The sequence below is a fragment of the Dendrobates tinctorius genome, unplaced genomic scaffold (genome assembly GCF_039654945.1).
Source record: "Dendrobates tinctorius isolate UK_male_01 unplaced genomic scaffold, ASM3965494v1 ptg000098l, whole genome shotgun sequence".
In the NCBI taxonomy this organism is placed as follows: Eukaryota; Metazoa; Chordata; class Amphibia; order Anura; family Dendrobatidae; genus Dendrobates; species Dendrobates tinctorius.
Window position 1 is genome coordinate 28,959,195 of NW_027361766.1, and position 19,004 is coordinate 28,978,198.

The 19,004-nt window shown below is 44.6% G+C and overlaps 1 protein-coding gene across 7 annotated transcripts in view; it reads left to right on the forward strand.

The window, feature by feature from the left end:
* The window catches only part of LOC141099143 (membrane cofactor protein-like), an 88,916-nt gene that overhangs the window by 41,687 nt on the left and 28,225 nt on the right, over positions 1-19,004 (forward strand). For all 7 annotated transcript variants that reach the window (XM_073587284.1, XM_073587283.1, XM_073587285.1 and 4 more), the window contains exons 6-7: positions 6,680-6,862; positions 13,617-13,796. In XM_073587284.1, the coding sequence (XP_073443385.1) occupies positions 6,680-6,862; positions 13,617-13,796 (363 nt within the window). The remainder of the gene's footprint in view (positions 1-6,679; positions 6,863-13,616; positions 13,797-19,004) is intronic.

A 19,004-nucleotide genomic window follows, 5' to 3' on the forward strand; every position in this document is an offset into this window, starting at 1 on the left:
TCTTGGTACTCCCGCATTTTACGCTCCCGGTTCAACGGTGTTATGAGGCTTTGTAAGTTGTCCCGGTAGCGAGGATCTAGTAGGGTGTACACCCAATAATCAGCCGTGTTGAGAATGTGGGCGATGCGGCGGTCGTTTCTCAGGCACTGCAGCATGAAATCAACCATGTGCTGCAGACTGCCAACTGCCCAAGAAACGCTGTCCCCTGCTTGAGGCGTCATCTCTGCCTGCTCTGCATCACCCCACCCTCGCTCTATATACTGACTACTAGAGCATTGTGTACCTCCCTCCTCTGGACAGATGTCTTCCTCCTCCATTGACTCCTCCTCATCCTCGTCACAAAGCGTCTTCTGCCTAGGCCTTTGTGAGGAACCACATTGCGCAGACTGTCCAGAAGCAGATGGCATTTGTGACTCCTCATCCTCCACCTCTTCCACAACCTCCTCCCTTAGTGCTTGCAGTGTTTTTTCAAGCAGACAGATAAGGGGGATAGTCATGCTGACTAGTGCATCATCTGCACTCGCCATCCACGTGGAATCATCGAAGGTACGCAAAACGTGGCAGATGTCCTTCATAGAGGCCCACTCAGTGGTGGTGATGTGTGAACGGCGCGCAGTGCTACTTGTTTGCGCCTGATGCAGCTGGTACTCCATTACTGCTGCCTGCTGCTCACACAACCTCTCCAACATATGTAACGTTGAATTCCATCTGGTGGGTAGGTCACATATGATGCGATGTTCTGGAAGGCAGAATCGGCGCTGCAGAGCTGCAATGCGTGATTTTGCCATGCTGGAACGCCGCAAGTGAGCGCACTCTATGTGGACCTTGTGCAGCAGTGCATCAAGATCCGGATAGTCCCTCAAAAAACTCTGCACGACCAAGTTGAGCACATGTGCCAGAAATGGGATGTGAGTGAGGTTGCCTAGGCCCAGAGCTGCCAGCAGATTTCGGCCATTGTCACACACTACCATGCCTGGCTGGAGATTCGCTGGCCCAAACCACACGTCGTTCTCCTGCTTGATGGCATTCCTGAGCTCCTGCGCTGTGTGGCTTCGATTCCCCAAAGAAATTAATTTCAATACGGCCTGTTGACGTTTGGCCACGGCTGTGCTCATATCGTTCGTAACAGGTAAGCGTTCATGGGTCCATGTGGAGGTAGACTGTGACGGCTCCTGCAGCGCTGATTCAGAGGAACTGGAGTATGAGGAGGAGTCAATTTGTACAGACTGGATTCCTGCAATCCTTGGAGTTGGCAGAACACGTACAGCGCCACTCTCAAGATCTGTACCCGGCTCCACAACATTTACCCAATGGGCAGTGAGGGAAAGATATCGACCCTGTCCATGGTTACTGGTCCATGCATCGGTGGTCAGGTGGACCTCGCTACTGACGGCGTTTAGTAGCGCATGTTTAATTTTTCCCTCCACATGCTTTTGCAGGGCAGGGCCGGCTTGCCTGCTGAAATAAAAGCGGCTGGGCACGTTGTATTGTGGGACTGCCAATGCCATGAAGTTACGGAAGGTGTCTGTCTTCACCAGCCTAAATGAGAGCATTCCAAGGGACAGTAGTTTTGCAATGCCAGCATTCAGAGCCTGTGCGCAGGGGTGGTTTGCCGAGCATGGGCACTTTTTCTCCCATGCCTGTGCTACCGATGGCTGTAGACTGGCCTGGGAGTGTGAGGATGACGGTGAACGTGGTGCTGTGGGTGGAATGACACGGTGTCTCTTTACAACAGTGCCAGAGGTTCTTCCATGGCGATCCAGTGAGGAAGCCGAACCAGCTGTGTGTGAGCTGGAGGAAGAGGCTACAACATGAACTGAAGAGGTGGTAGGTGGCACTGTAGGTTGGCCTAGGTCTTCAGTGTGTCTTTGTAACTCCACCACGTGCTTGGTCCGCACATGTTTTCACATATTTGTGGTATTGAGGTTGCTGACACTTTTCCGACTTTTCACTTTCTGATTACGCAGCTTGCATTTGACAAAGCAAATGTCATCTGCAACTGAGTCAAAAAAGGACCATGCACTGCAAGTCTTGGGAGCGCCCGTTTTGGGTTTTGGAAGAGGCATGCTCCTAATGGGTGCCGAAGTGGAGGTTACAGGCAACCGAGTCTGCCACCTCCCTCTCCCTCCTTTTTTGGCCGTTCGGGGAATCTCTTCCTCAGAGCTGCTCCCACCACCTTCCTGTACCTCACGCCATGACTGGTCAAGGACCTCATCATCTACACTACCCTCTTCAAACGACTGCTTCTCCTGGGTAGTCTCGACAGCACAGTACGCACCAGAAAGTGGCACCTGAGTCTCATCATCAGAGGTGTGCTGACCATAGGCACTGGCCCACCCGCCTCTTCAGATTCAGTGAGACAAAGCTGTTGCGCATCACTGCATACTCTTCTTCAAATTCTCGAATGCTGCTTGGCTGGCCCCCTCTTTCCAAGCCAACAGATTCAGAGAACAGAAGTAGAGATGGCTCCTGTCCAGGGCTCTCACTGCCTGGGCAATTTGGCAGGTGGTGAAGAGACAGATGGGTGCTCTTCAGTGCTCTGGACCTGAGAAGATCTGGAACTAACTGAAGTCGATGCGTTAGCTGCCATCCATCCGACAACGGCTTCAATTTGTTCGTCCCGCAGCAGTGGGGTACGGCGAGCTCCTACAAAGCTGCGCATAAAGGACTGTTCCCTGGGAAAACTGGGGGATGCTGAGTCACTGGTGCCCGCAGCAGGCACAGAATCCCCACATCCTCTCCCTGCAGAAACTCCACGACCACGTGCCTTACTCCCTGCCTTCTTCATCTTGGTAGACTGATAAAGATAGGCAGAAAAGTACTAAGGGCTTAGTGTGCTTATTCCTTAACAGCTGCTAACAGGTATAAGAAACATTAATTTTATAAAGTGTGGACTAGACTTTAATATGAGCTAATGTGGCCTACACAACTGTAAAGTGGAGTGTTTGGTGAACTTTATTTACGTGTTTTTTTTCACAAAAAGACACTGGATGTGCCCAAAGATGTAAAACCGATAGTATCACAAACTTTTTGTAGCTATTACAATGCAGGAAGGTAACCTTCAATGCAATAGATGAGGCTCCAAAAAATAGGCTAATACTAATCTGGCTGGGGCTGCAGGGCACAAGCCAGCAGAAAGGCTCCTCTGTCTACTCCTATATAGTGTTTGCAAATATTCTAGCTGGATACGGATGGAACCACACTAATAGGAGAAATCTGGAAAAATGAGCAGTACTAATGCAAAAAAGGACAATGGATGAGGCAGTGACACACGCTGAGTGGACTATAACCGGAGGTGGCTGGCTGCAGAACACACTACAGTGTGAGCTGCACTCACACAGAGACCTCGCAGACAGCCGTGAACAGCGCTGCAAGGCAAAAGAAAGCTACAGCGGTTGATAAAGTAGCCTGGGTAAAGCACAATATAGCAAATCGCTAGGTCACACTGTCCCTCAGAACAGCAGCGTCCTATCCCTAACTGAATTCACAGCAGAGTGAACCCAAAATGGCGGTGGCGGCTTTTATAGTGCATCCTGACATCATTTCAGCAGCCAATCACAGCCATGCCAGTAGTTACATGCCTAACATGCTCTAACAGGATGTGCCCACACTTCTTAGGATCCTCATTGGCTGAATAAAATCAAACTGGCTCATTGCATTATGGGAACTTCCAATTCCGGTATTCGATATACTAAAAGAATCGGAATTCAGATACCGCGAAAATCGGCCGATACCCAATGTTGCAGTATCGGAATGCTCAACACTACTAGAGAGCATTTGGATTATCCAGAAGAGTATTGCGAGAATGTCATATGGTCTGATGAAACAAAAGTAGAACTGTTTGGTAGAAACAAAACTCATCGTGTTTGTAGGAGACAGAATGCTGAGTTGCATCCAAAGAACATGATACCTACTGTGAAGCATGGGGGTGGCAACATCATGCTTTGGGGCTATTTCTCTGAAAAGGGACCAGGACGACTGATCCGTGTACATGAAAGAATGAATGAGTCCATGTATCATGAGATTTTGAGTGCAAACCTACTTCCATCAACAAGGGCATTGAAGAAGAAATGTGGATGGGTCTTTCAGCATAGTAATGATCCCAAGCTCATCACGAGGGCAACGAAGGAGTGGATTTTTAAGAAGCATATGAAGGTCCTGGAGTGGCCTAGCCAGTCTCTAGATCTCAACCCCATAGAAAACCTTTGGAGGGATTTGAAAATTCGTGTTACCCAGCAACAGGCCCTAAACATCACTGCTCTAGAGGAGATCTGCATGGAGGAATGGGCCAACATACCACCAGCAGTGTGTGCCAACCTTGTGAAGACTTAGAGAAAACGTTTGACCTCTGATATTGCCAACTAAGGATATATAACAAAATATTGAGATGAACTTTTTTTAATGATCAAATGCTTATTTTCCACCATAATTTGAAAAATAAATCTTGCCAAATCAGACAAAATGATTTTCTGGATTTGTTTTCTCATTTTGTCTCTCATAGTTGTGGTCTACCTATGATATCAATTACAGGACTCACATCCTTTTAATTGGGAGAACTTGCACAATTGTTGGCTGACTAAATACTTTTGCCCCCCCACTGTATGTATAGAAGGAAGTCATGGTCTTTGGGCAGACTGCAGGTTATGATGCTCATGACCAGGTTTGAAGCACCACTCCAGCGTGTTATTTTTTTTCCTGCACCTGTAAGGGTGAGTGCACACGCTGCGGATTCACCTGCTGAATTTTCTGCGCAGATTTGCAGTTAAAACCGCAGGTAAAGTGACCTGCAGTTTTCCTGCGGTTTTCCCCTGCAGGTTGACACCTGGACAATGGAACAGGTGTCAAACCACAGCAGAATCCGCAGAAAGAATTGACATGCTGCGGATTTAAAACCGCAGCAAATCCGCGCAGGAAAAATCCGCGGCATGTGCACTGCGGATTTTAAATCCCATTGGCTAACATGGTACTGTACAATGCCTGCGGAACTTCTGCGGAGCCGTAGGGCCAAATCCACAGCAGAATCCGCAGCGTGTGCACACACCCTTATTCCCCTGCCCCCTGTCTGATACTCGACTACTGCTGCCTTGATCCTTTTCTTGCGTCGCTCCCCTCGGTCTCCAGCGAAAAGTAACCTGTCGGCCATGTTTCATGGAGCTGCGTGGTCACTTTTCAATACAGGCCTGTGGGAACTTCGTTCTGGCATTGGGAGCTTGTGACGTAACCTCTGACTTCCGGACAGTCAGAACTTGTGCTCATGAGAGAAGATGCTGAAGGGTGAGTATATGACAGGTGGCAGGAGACTTGCATTTAAAGTGCCACTCCAGTGCTGAAAAAAACCCTCTGGAATGGTGCTTTTTAAAGTTAAAAGTAAGAAAGCGGAACATACATTTGTCGAATGCAATACCATCTATGGAAAAAAAAAAACCTATGAAAGGTTAAACTATAAGGTGAAATTATAGGCGATATAGAAGGTATACCAATGAAGAACGTAGCACTGAGCCGTTAGCTGGTGAGCTGGTTGATCAGTACAAAATGTATACACTGAGCCATATGTTGGGCTAGATAGCGTGCAGCGCTGAGAGAGAAGAATAGAAATCAAGCGTTTCATTAATAGAAAAGGGTGCACGTCAAGATTAATCTTTTTCTATTTTTTTTTTTTTTTGTCTGTATATTATGATGTAGTGCTATTTTAACCCTTCTGCATGGGGCTGCAGGGCAATTTTCATATTTAAATTTAAAATGTGAATTATGAAGTTAAAAATCATATACTTTTGCTGACCTGTTTTCAGGAAAGTTGGCATTTGGCTCCTTTTTGCAGTTTTGCATTCAACATAATTTATAAGCTACCTTTATCACACCTAAAAGGTAATGTTTTTGGTTTAGTCTGAGTCATACAAAGCCTTAGACTATGTTCACACGTTGCATTTTTTTGAATTTTTTTTTTTTTTTAATGCAAATTTTCAGCTGTGATTTACAGTACCAGCAAAGTCTGAAATTTCAGAAATCTTGTGCACACATTATTTTTTTTTGTCCTTAGTGTTTTGTGTAATACCTTTTTGGTTTTTGCACAATAGAGCAGGTCACTTCTTTCATCATTTTTTCAGCATTTTTCAAACAAATGCTGCAGAAACACAGGTGTCTGTTTTTTTTTTTTTTTTCCTTGTTTTTGGTGCCAAAACCTGATGAAATAGAATAGATCCTTTTTTGGGGGGCACTAAACTTTATCATCATGCACAAGAAACAAATGTAGCTTGACAAAAATGTAGGAAAAAAACACAACAAAAACTAAGCAAAACAAGTTTCTTACTGCCAAGAGAGCAGGTTTTGCCTGCGGGAAAAGACGCATCAAAAACGCAACATGTGAACATGGCCTTAGGAAAACAATACTTCCTGAAAATTAAGGTTCATAACGTGCAGCATTCATACATGCATGCTTCTGCCAATGTTAACAAGCACAGCATTTCACGAAAGCATCAAAATCGCACATGGTGGGGGAAAGACAAAACTGACGGTCAGAACTTTTCATCTTTCAAACGATTGCTGTTGTCTCGGTATTAAGCTTAGACCGCTAAGCTTCTGGGTGATTACATACATCTTTGGCAGTGAAATGTAAAATGTGCAAAATTAGTCTGCTGTTACAAAACTGATGGTTTTAAATATAAACTTCTCTTTTTCACAGTTCAGTCCTGTCCGCCCCCACCGCCAATAACAGATGGACATTATGAGCCAGATTTGGAGGATTATGTCTACCAGCATTCTGTAACCTATACTTGTAAAGATTCCACTTTATCACTTATTGGTGACAAGTCTATATATTGCACGAGCTATGGAAACTGGAGCGCGGAGCCTCCAAAATGCATAGGTATGCGAGACTGTTTTATCTTTACCGCATGCAATGGTTTTGACTCCCGTTACTATTAGGGTTTTTTTTTTTTTTTTATAGTTCATTATGGGCATGGTGGAAATTTAGCACACACATGTTCAGTGACATGTAGGACGGGATACAGACTGTCTGTTGCGCTTCATCTGATTGGCACAACTTCCTGCCTGTCCCGTCCGTGGTTTTGTTGCGGACAGTACATTAATGTACATGTGACCTTTTGACGAAGACATGGGTGTAGACAGGTTTGGCCGTAGATTTCACAACTTCATCATTAGATGGTTTATATGAAATCATGTGAGGTCTTTAAAAGAGCTCTTCTCTGTAACCATTCATATGCTAGTGGAATCAATTGGTAACCTATGTGTATCTGATTATCAACTGTAATCTATAGGGAAGCTTGGCAGTAAGCGTTTAATTTCTTTGCAACGCCACCTGAGGGTAATCAAGGCTTTACACACTACTTGCTGAAGCCAATGCGACAGTGTAATACAGGACAGGTCCTCTGATAGACGCTCTTCACCCTGGTCAAGAGATGAGGATACTGAATAGAAGACTAACCCTCTAGTAACCCTGTATACCATAATAGTGTTTATAAAAAAAAAAAATGGGCATTACCTTTTGAAACACATTGATAAAGTACACAAGGACAAGATATACTATGTCACTGTGTGTGAGTAGGTGCTCGGATAGGAAACCACTCCATAAATCCCATGTAAATAAATGGAATCCTGCCGTCCAACATATGGAAAAATAGAATATTAATGCTTTATCTTTAGTGCAATTCTAAAACAATGTTTCCATCTTGAACATCAGACCTTCATCTGACGGATTGCCTAATTGTAGGGATAAAGTAGAGTGAAACGCTATATTAAGCTGGTTTCACATTTGCGTATAGAGGAGCTTCGGAGGGCTGCGGACTTCCTCCGTGAAGCTCCACCCATGGCTGCATCTCCTCCGGTCAGCTCCACCTCCGTCGGCATGCTGCCTGTGTACCCTATCTTTAGCATTAGGTACGCAGGCCGTGCCGATGTATGCGGATGCCTCGGCATGCTTCGTTTTGACGGTGCGGCGACCGCACCAAAATGCAACACGTTGCATTCGGCGCAGGTCGCCACACTGTCAAAACAACGCATGCGGAGGCATCGGCATGGCCTGCGTACCTAATGCTAAAGATAGGGTACGCAGGCCGCATGCCTACGGAGGCGGAGCTGACCGGAGGAGGTGCGGCCGTGGGTGGAGCTTCACGGAGGAAGTCCGCAGCCCTCCGCAGCTCCTCCATACGTTAATGTGAAATCGGCCTAAGTGACTGAATTTGGGTATATGCTTAAAGGGAGTCTGTTAGCACATAATGTTTGTTCAAACGAAGTACAGATGCTTGGTGCACACTTGGTGTGGCCAAACTTCTTTGTGCACCTTCCCACTTACTTGTTTTCCTTATAGCTCCACACCTTCCCCTTCTGTTTGGAGTGACTGCTCTGGATTTATAAGGATAAAGGAGGGTGGAGATAGATGGAAGGTGCATTTAACTGTTTGGCCACCCCAAGGATGCACCGAGTGCCTGTACCTGGAATAAACAGACTCAGTTTATCCTCTTATTTTATCAAATTTGGCATAATTGTGGTTCTCTGGTCACCAGGAACAGGGAACTTGGTAATAACGTTCTAGTGATTGGCAGTCCCAGAGATCATACATTTATCGCCTATTCTATGGATTTAAAGGGAACCTGTCACCCCTCCCCCCAGGCGTTTTTAAGTAAAAGAGCCACCTTGTGCAGCCCTAATGCTGCATTCTGTCAAGGTGGCTTTTATTTAGCGTCCCTTCCACCGCAGAAATAAGCGTTTTTAAAATTTGTCAGATATACCTGAAGTTTGTCTGGGGGGAAGGTCTCTCCCCCTCGGACACAAACGTCTCACATCCATCAGTCATTTTCCTCCTGCAGTCTTTACTCCGCCTCCTCAGCGTTCATTTCAAATTCTGGCGCCTGCGCTGTACTATATTTTCTTGGGCATGTGCAGTTAGTGCTGCCCGTGCTCTGACATCATATCATGTCCTTCCTATCGCGCCTGCGTGGACGCGGGCCCGAGATCCCGCCCCGCAGTCTCTTCTAGTCATAGGAATTAGTGATTAGCTGACAATTCCTATGACGCTGCACAGTAGGAAAGAGATGGAGGGATTTGAGGGAGAGCCGCAGAGAACTACTGCGCATGCCCAAGATTCCCAGCCTCGCAGTGTGAATAAATCAGAAGAGACTGCGGGGCGGGATCTCGGGCCCGTGTCCACGCAGGCGCAATAGGAAGGACATGATGTGATGTCAGAGCACAGGCAGCGCCTACCGTGCATGCCCAAGAAAAGATAGTACAGCGCAGGAGCCAGGATTTGAAATGAACGCTGATGAGGCGGAGCAGAGACTGGAGGAGGACATGACTGACGGATGTGAGGCATCTGTGTCTGAAGAGCAAAGACCTGCCCACCGGACAAACTTCAGGTATGTCTGACAAATTTTAAAAACTCTTATTTCTGCGGTGGAAGGGATGCTAAATAAAAGAGCCACCTTGACAGAATGCAGCATTAGTGCTGCACAAGGTGGCTCTTTTACTTAAAAAATGCCTGGGGGGAGGGGTGACAGGTTCCCTTTTAACAATAGCAAATAACTTGACAGTTCATAACTTTTATTGAACTCGCCTGTATTCCTAAAACATATGCAGCTTGTACACCAAACCGCACACCATAAGTACACTTTTTGTTTATTGCTGATTCCTGATCCAGTCCTAAATTCTTACAGGTTGACATCTAGCACAAATTGGCTTAAAAGGGGACCTGTCGCCAGGTTTGCCCCATATGAGATACGTCCACCACCTTTCAGCCCTGATATACAGCATTCTAATATGCTGTGTATATGCCCCCAATCCGGCCTGCAACAAAAGAAAAAGCGCTTTTAATATAGTCGCCTGCAGAGCGGTCGGCGTAGATGGGTGTCGCTAGTCTTGGTCCAGCACCTCCCTTCTTCTTTCGATGCCATCCTCCTTCTGTGCTTCGTGTGGATCCACACAGTGCTCTCCAGCATCGTTCTCCTGTGCAGGGAGACTTTTCTGCCTTGACCAGGGCAGAGCAATGTACTGCAGTGGACAGGCGCCGGAAAAGGTCAAAAAACCTTGGCGCATGTGAAATGCAGTACTTGACTCTGCCCTAGTTAGTGCAAAGAAGTACACAGGAGCACGATGCTGGGGAACAACGAAGCACAGACTGATAATGGCATTGAAAGAAGGGAGGCGCCGGACCTGGACCAGCGACACCCATCAGACTCGACTGTCCAGTAGGTGAGCATAATAAAAGCTGTTTTTCTTTTCTCAGGCCGAATCGGAGGCATATACGCATCATATTAGATTGCTTTGTATGAGTGCTGAAAGTTGGTGGCCATATCTCATATGGGGCAAACCTGTTGAAAGATTCCCTTTTAACCCCTTTCATGTGACCTGGGACCCAAGTCCCAAGGACAAAATAGTACGTCTAGTGAGATCAGCGGCGCTCACGTGGTGAGCGCTGCTGATCGCGGCCGGGTGTCAGCTGATTATCACAGCTGACACCCGGCACAATGTGTCAGGGGCGGTCACGGACCGCCCTTGACACGTTAACCCCTTGCACACCGCGATCAAACACGATCGCGGTGTACCGGGGGTTAAAGGGAAGCATCGGCAGGGAGGGGGCTCCCTCCGTGCTTCCCTGAGCCCCCCACAGCAGCGCAATGTGCAGTGCTGCTGCGGGGGTCTCTTTCCCCACAGGTCCCCGGATCCAATATGGCGACGGGGACCTTCGGGGGGCCTGCAGGGAGCTGACTTCCTCAGTGCCTGCAAAGCGCAGGCATGAGGAAGTCTGCGTCTCTGCCTGTGACAGATCGCTGATCTTTCACAGTGATCTGTGATGTGACAGATCAGCGATCTGTCACAGGACAGTGATGTCCCCCCTAGGACAACCTAATAAAGTTTAAAAAAAAAAAAAAAAGTGTAAAAATAATTTTATAAAAATCGCTAAATATATTCCAAAAAAAAAAATATATATATATATATATATATATATATATATATATATATATTTATTTGTTAACCCCTTTAGCAAACCCCTTAAAAAATAAAAACCGAAGCAAAAAATGATTTATCATACTGCCGAACAAAAAGTGCAACAACGCACAATCAAAAAGACACATATAAATATCCATGGTACCGCTGAAAACGTCATCTTGTCTCGCAAAAAAACGAGCCGCCATACAGCGTCATCAGCGAAAAAATAAAAAAGTTATAGCTCGCAGAATAAAGCGATGCAAAAATAATAATTTTTTATATAAAATTGTTTTCATTGCATAAAAGCGCCAAAACATAAAAAAAAAATGACATAAATGAGGTATCGCTGTAACCGTACTGACCCGAAGAATAAAAGGGTTTTATCAATTTTACCACACGCGGAACGGTGTAAACTCACCCCCCCAAAAGAAATTCATGAAACGCTGGTTTTTGTTCATTCTGCGTCCCAAAAATCAGAATAAAAAGCGATCAAAAGATGTCACGTGCCCGAAAATGATACCAATAAAAGCGTCAACTCGTCCCGCAAAAAAATAAGACCTCACATGACTCGGTGGGTCAAAATATGGAAAAATTATAGCTCTCAATATGTGGTGATGCAAAAACTAATTTTACAATAGAAAGCGTCTTTTAGCGTGCGACAGCGGCCAAATATAAAAACCGTCATAAATAGTAAATCAAACCCCCCGTTATCACCCCCTTAGTTAGGGAAAAATAATATAAAAAAAATGTATTTCCATTTTCCCATTAGGGTTAGGGCTAGGGTTAAGGTTAGGGTTAGGGCTGAGATTACGGTTAGGGGTGTGTTGGGGTTAGGGATGGAGTTAGAATTGGGGTGTTTCCACTGTTTGGGCACATCAGGTGCTCTCCAAACGCAACATGGCATCTGATCTCAATTCCAGCCAATTCTGCGTTGAAAAAAGTCAAATGGTGCTCCTTCCCTTCTAAGCTCTGCCATGCGCCCAAACAGTGTTTTACCCCCACATATGGGGTATCGGCCTACTCAGGACAAATTGCAAAACAACTTTTGGGGTCCAATTTCTCCTGTTGCCCTTAGGAAAATAAAAAATTGGGGACAAAAATATAATTTTTGTTAAAATAAATTATTTTTTTTATTTTCACGCCCGGGCGTTATAAACTTCTGTGAAGCACTTGGGGGTTCAAAGTTCTCACCACACATCTAGATAAGTTCAGTGGGGGGTCTAGTTTCCAAAATGTGGTCACTTGTGGGGAGTTTGAATAGTTTAGGCACATCAAAGGCTCTCCAAACGGACATGACACCCGCAAACCATTCCATCAAAGTCTGCATTCCAAAACGTCACTCCTTCCCTTCCGAGCCCCGAGGTGTGCCCATACAGTAGTTTTCTCCCACATATGAGGTATCAGCGTACTCGGGACAAATTGGACAACAACTTTTGGGGTCAAATTTCTCCTGGTACCCTTGGGAAAATAAAAAAAATTGGTGACTAAATGATCATGTTTGTGGAAAAAATACGATTTTTTTTATTTTCACGCCGGGCATTATAAACTTCTGTGAAGCCCTTGGAGGTTCAAAGTGCTCACCACACATCTAGAGAAGTTCCTTGGGGGGGTCTAGTTTCCAAAATGGTGACATTTGTGGGGGATTTCCACTGTTTTGGTACATCAGGGGCTTTCCAAACGCGACATGGTGTCCGATCTCAATTCCAGCCAATTTTGCATTGAAAAAGTCAAACGGCGCTCCTTCCCTTCTGAGCTCTGCCATGCACCGAAACAGTGGTTCCCCCCTACATATCAGGTATCAGCGTACTCAGGACAAATTGCAAAATAACTTTTGCAGTCCAATTTCTCCTGTTACCTTTGGTAAAATAAAAAAAAAATTGAACTTGAAGTATTTTTTTTGTGAAAAAAAAGTTAAATGTTCATTTTTTTTTTTTATATTCAAAAAATTCCTGTGAAGCACCTGAAGGGTAAATAAACTTCTTGAATGTGGTTTTGAGCACCTTAAGGGGTGCAGTTTTTAGAATGGTGTCACTTTTGGGTATTTTCTATCATATAGACCCCTCAAAGTGGCTTCAAATGTGATGTGGTCCGTAAAAATAAAATGGTGTTGCAAAAATGAGAAATCGCTGGTCAAATTTTAACCCTTATAACTTCCTAATACAAAAAAAAATTGGGTTCCCAAATTGTGTTGATGTAAAGTAAATATGTGGGAAATGTTACTTATTAAGTTTTTTGTGTGTCGTATCTCTGTGATTTAAGAGCATAAAAATTCAAAGTTGGAAAATTGCTAAATTTTCGCCAAATTTCAGTTTTTTTCACAAATAAACACAAGTTATTTGAATGAAATCTTACCACTAACATGAAGTACAATATGTCACGAAAAAACAATGTCAGAATCCCCGAGATCCATGAAAGCGTTCCAGAGTTATTACCTCATAAAGGGACAGTGGTCAGAATTGTAAAAATTGGCCCGGGAGTTAACGTGCAAACCACCCTTGGTAGTGAAGGGGTTAAAGGCCAGATCGCCATGCATCGAATTTCAACAATGTTGTACTCTTGGTAAAAGGTTTTGTTTTTATTTTTTTTACATTTAACCATCCCGAAAAAAAGCATTTCTTTTCAATCTTATTTTTAGTTTTATGTATTTTTAAATTGTTCTTTATTTTGTCCCCATGCAGTTGTGGATTGTAAATCTCCAGATGTCGAAAATGCAAAAAAATTATCTGGATTTGTTGGGCCATACTCTCTAAATTCTGCTGTTAGATTTGAATGTGAATCAGGCTACAAAATGAATGGATCGCCTTCTGTAAAGTGCAATGCTAGTAGTGAGTGGGATCCTCCTCTGCCCACCTGCAGCAGTAAGTATGGCTTCCATCACCTTCTATTAGTCTCACACAGTATTCTTCATACGTGTCTTCTATGCACAACCTGAGTAGATTTTTTGAAATAGGCAAATCATCCTATGCAACTACATAGGATTAGATCTGACCTCACCTACTACAATTTTTGACCTCTTCAAGACCTATGACTTACACGTACATCACATATCTGGTGCAAATGAAATTATAAGATAAGATATCCCACAAAAAAAGCCCTCATACTTTTTCCTTCAATATAGTGGTATGTGCTAACATTTTTGAAAGAAAGGGAAGGTAAAAAACAAGAGTACAAAAATGAAAATTAGCTGCAACTGGAAGATGCTTCAAATGAAAAAGAGTGCACTTTATGACACTTTCCGTGTGGCATCTGTTCTGGTAGGAAAGGCGAGTGGATTCACAGTCTCTAGCAGGGCGCATTTACGATATTGGCAGGCAACAATAAGTTTGTTTCCCTGTTTATAGTGACAGCAAAAAATGACCAAATATCCGTAACAGCCAACATGCCTCCCAATTTGTATATAGAGAAAAAAGGGATAGCAAAATTCAACACTCTTCTATTTCTGCTCTCATTTCTGTCTGCTAATATCTGTAAGGTAGCGCTGTCATTCGGGTAGTGGATACTTGCTAGGCAGCTGATAAATCACGTCCGGCACAGGTTTCTTAACATAACTCAGTCCATTCGATTTATTATGCAGCATAAACCAAAGCAACAGAAAGTTCATGTAAGCAGCATAGCGTCCATGACAGAGCTCTGCTCTGTTATCCCTGTGGTCACACAGGCTTTGCTTCATCCAGCCAACAGGCTATACTGTCTCTTAGTAACACTCCCGTGTCCGAGTTACCTCATAGTTGCTTCACCATGCTGCAGACGTCCATTCCCTTCCCAGGGGACTCTGTCACGTGCAGCCATTATGCACACAGGCACTCAGGAAGGCAGACACATCTTCCAGCGAGACCTTTCAAACGGACCAACCGGGTCCAAGCATTCACTCATGTGACCTACACTGGCCACCTTATATGGCCCCTAGCCACGCCCATCGGGTCACATGGCTATGACCTCATCACAGGTCCTTCACTCACACTCATATACACTTTACTATTGCGTTCTTAAACACACCCCTGGGTGGATTTGTAGATGATTGATCCCGCCCGTCTCATCAATCACCTGAAGCCTTCACCCTAACACATTGGCACGAAAGATCAGCTTTGCTGATCAGCACATAATCAAGCCTTCATCTCAAGGCCACCCACCTTGAGATACATTACTATCATTCAGCATCCTACTCCTATCAGGACACTGGAAATGCTTATACACCTGTCCTGGGACACCCACACAGCGCCCCCTAGCGGACACAGTGGTCACTACACCAAATATCCTACAGTACAGCTATCATCCTCCACCATAATATCCTCTTTCCCGCATCTGCAGTAGCTCATTACACAATCCATTAAGGCCCCTATACAAATTAGACCAGGGGTCTCAAACTCGACTGGGTATGTGGGTCGTACATTGGAAAAGTTTGAATTTGGGATGCCGCATGCTTAGCAGGACAAAGTGACATTTTTAGTGATATAACTTTTTTTTTCTGCATGCCTTTTGAATAGGTTGGCGGTACTTACCAACCTTGTATGTATAGATACGTCATGACGATTTTGCGCTTACAGAGGCTGTGCACGCGAGATCGCCACCAGGCGTCAGCTGATTCTGAGAGTTGACACCCGGAACAGGAGCGGTGCCCACACCACTCCTGGCAGTTTAACCCCCCTAAATACTGTGATCAAAATACTGGTGCCAATAAAAATGTAAATTCATCCCGCAAAAAAGCAAGCCATCCCATGTCTGTCGGACGAAATATGGAAAAAGTATAGCACGTAAAATTTGCATAAAAAGCGTCATTTAGTGTGTCAGTAGCCAATCATGAAAACCCGATATAAATCTGCGCTGTAAGCACACCAACCTGAAGAATAAAGTCGCCTAATTACTTATACCGCACAAGTAACAGCATAAAAAATAAATAAAATTAATTTTTCACAACCTGTTGATTTGTTCATTCTGCCCCCTACCGAGCGCTTACATTGGGGTTTCCATGTAAATCTCTGAAATACATGATTCAGACGGCAGTAGATTCCCTATAATGAGGTAGATGGAGACACTGTGGATGATGTCTGGCCTATGATCCAGTGGTGTCACAGTTTTGTGCACTTCTGAAAAAAAGGACATAGCTGAACATGGGTAAGTTTGCTGCCTTATTATAGTGAATGGATCTTTCAGGGGTTTCCTCTGAATCACGTCTCTCAGAAATTTAGAAGGAAACCCCTGAGTAGTAAGTGCTCAGTGTAAAGCGTAGAATAAATGTGATCCCAAATGTTATGTTCCCAATAAAAGCTTCAACTCAATCCACAAAACATGTCCCCACTCAGGTCTGTCATCTGTCAATGGAAATATAGGGGGCTTCCATGTTACTGGTAGCACAAAGACTCTTGAAAAGTGAAATGGTTTATTGCCCCCCAAAAGAAATTTGGCACATTTTGTGCTCCCAAATCCAAATGCCCCTCCCCCGTCCTGAGCCTCACAGTATGCCTAAATCACACTTAGCCTCCACATATGTGTAGCAATGACAGCCCACCTAATTTATGGGTGCGTGTCTCCAGAAGCATGAGCTGGGCACAATGTTCTGGTCACTACAACAGCTGTTTGCAATTTTCACTCCACATAATCCACTGCTGCCTGTTTCTGGAAAACACCCATGTAGTCAAAATCGTCGCTACATCTGTAGATAAATTCCAAAAGGGGTGTAATTTCCAAAATGGGGTCACTTGAAGAGGGATTCTGCTCTTCTATCAAATAGGGCCTCTGTATATGGAGTCCACAACCGCAAACTATTCTAGGAAAATCTTTGCTGCAGGAGGCAAATGGCGCTCCATCCCTCCCAAATCTCGCCATATGGCTAAGCAGTACTGTACAGCCACATACCCCATATTTCTACATTCAGTAGAAATTGTGGGACAAATTTTGGTGCCATTTTACTGATTTACCAGTGTGAAAATATAAATTCTGGGGTTAAAACTAAATCTTGGTTCTAAAAATTGTGATATTTTTTTTCTTCACTGTCCAATGATATAAAGTTTTGTGACCCAACTGTGATCTGAATATGATCACTGCACCACTAGATGTAGATGTAGTTTGTAAAATAGTGTCTATTATCGGGGGTTGTGCTGTTATGGCACCTGAAGGCCTCTGCCAATGTGACATGACACCCTCAAACCAGTCCAGCAAAATCTGAACTCCAATATGCCACTTCTTCCCTTCTGAGCTTTGCACTGTGCCTCAAAAGTAGTTTTTGACCACACATGGGGTATCAGGCGTACTCAGGAGAAATTGCGCAACAGATTTTGGGGTCTATTATTTTTCTGTTTTATTGAAAATTAAAAAAATTAGGTCTAAAGTAAAATTTTTGTGAAGGGGGGGAATGTTCACTTTTTTTCCTTCCACATAATGAAAATTCCTGTGAAGCACCGGAAGTGTTAATAAACTTCTTGAATGTGGTTTTGAGCACCCTGAGGGGTGCAGTTTTTAGAATGGTGTCCTAATCTTGTAGTAATACCCCATCCCTGTCCCTTTCTTGTTGTAATGCCCCCATACTTTTCCCAATATTGTAGTAATGTCTCCTATTGTACCGTTCTTCACATACTCATAAAAGGAGAAAAAGATTCTTCTCACCTGTCGTCCGCTCCCTTCGCATCCTTTTTTCTGCACCTGCAACCAGCAGGCATGATGGACCCCTTGACAATCGTGGATCGGTCGAGGGGTCCGCCGATGGCAGTGCCTAATTTTAAGTTGAATGTGCCACACAGAGAAAAGCTGTCTGCACAGCAGAGGTCAGCACCTGACATTGGCGTGCTGGCGCATGGTAGTGATGTCATATCATATGCCGTGTGCTGATGTCTTCTGCCTGCCTCTGACTGGCTGGCATTAGTATTGCTGTGCAGAGCGCTTGCATTTCAATTGACTGTGCACCCAACAACGCACATTCAACCGAAATAAAGCGCTGCTGTCGGCGGACCCATGAACCGGGCCACAATATTCAAGGGGTCTACAGACAGTGCCTGCGGGCCGCATGAAGCAGCTTCAGGGGCCGCCTGCTGGCTGCATGTTTGAGACCTCGGAGTTAGACTAGGATTAGGCTTCTGAAGTCCAAGTGTTTTTTTTGTTTGTTTTTTTTGTGATATCTGACAATGAAGACTATTGAGCTCATAAATTATTTATAGAAAATCTGATCTCCAGATAGTTCTGTTTTCCAATTGTTATCACATGATGTTTGTTCTGATAACTTTTTGGAGTGCATACAATGGTTTTACAGTCTTTTCATGGGTTAATTTTAGATTTTGCTGAATTAGATATTTACATACGGTAAATGGCAACACTGATTTTTTTTTTTTTTAATTTTTTTATTTTTTTTTTTTTTATTGAAATGGTGGATATGAATTTTCGTGTGTCTATATAGTGTAGCGCAGTGTGGTTGATGCAGTGTGACAAACAGGCAGTGACCCAGAGGAAAAGTTCAAAACAAAGTCTTTTAATGTTCAAAGTAAAAATTTGCACTGGAACTCAAAAGGTATCCTCCAGATCGTAGCTGGGAAAATAAGATAGTCGATAACCAGGACATGTTGTCGTAGTAGACTGCACCGCCATGTATGCCGAGGGGTGCCATGCCTTTTGGCTCTGTGTTGCCTCACTCTGGTTGAGCCCTGCAGAACTTTCTGCTCTGCACGCTTGCTAAACCAAACTGACACACCTAAAGCCCCCGTCACACACAGCGAGATCGTTAGCGAGATTGCTGCTGAGTCACAAGTTTTGTGACGCAACAGCGATGTCGACGGTGATATCGCTGTGTGTGACAGGTATCAGCGACCAGCCCCCCCCCCCCCCCGCCGGGTATCGCTGATCGTTCTGGAAAGCACTGGACATTTTTTTTGATTGTTGGTCTCCCACTGGCCAGCACGCATCGCTGCGTGTGGCAGGCGAGAGATCAGTGAGCTGGAGCTGGTATTCAAGGTAAACCGCGGGTTTATAAGCGCTGCGCGGCACTTAGAAACCCGCTGTGTACCTTAGATACCAGCGCGCTGGTATTTAAGGTACACAGCGGGTAACTAAGCAACGCCCTCGTTTGTTACCCGCGTCGTCGC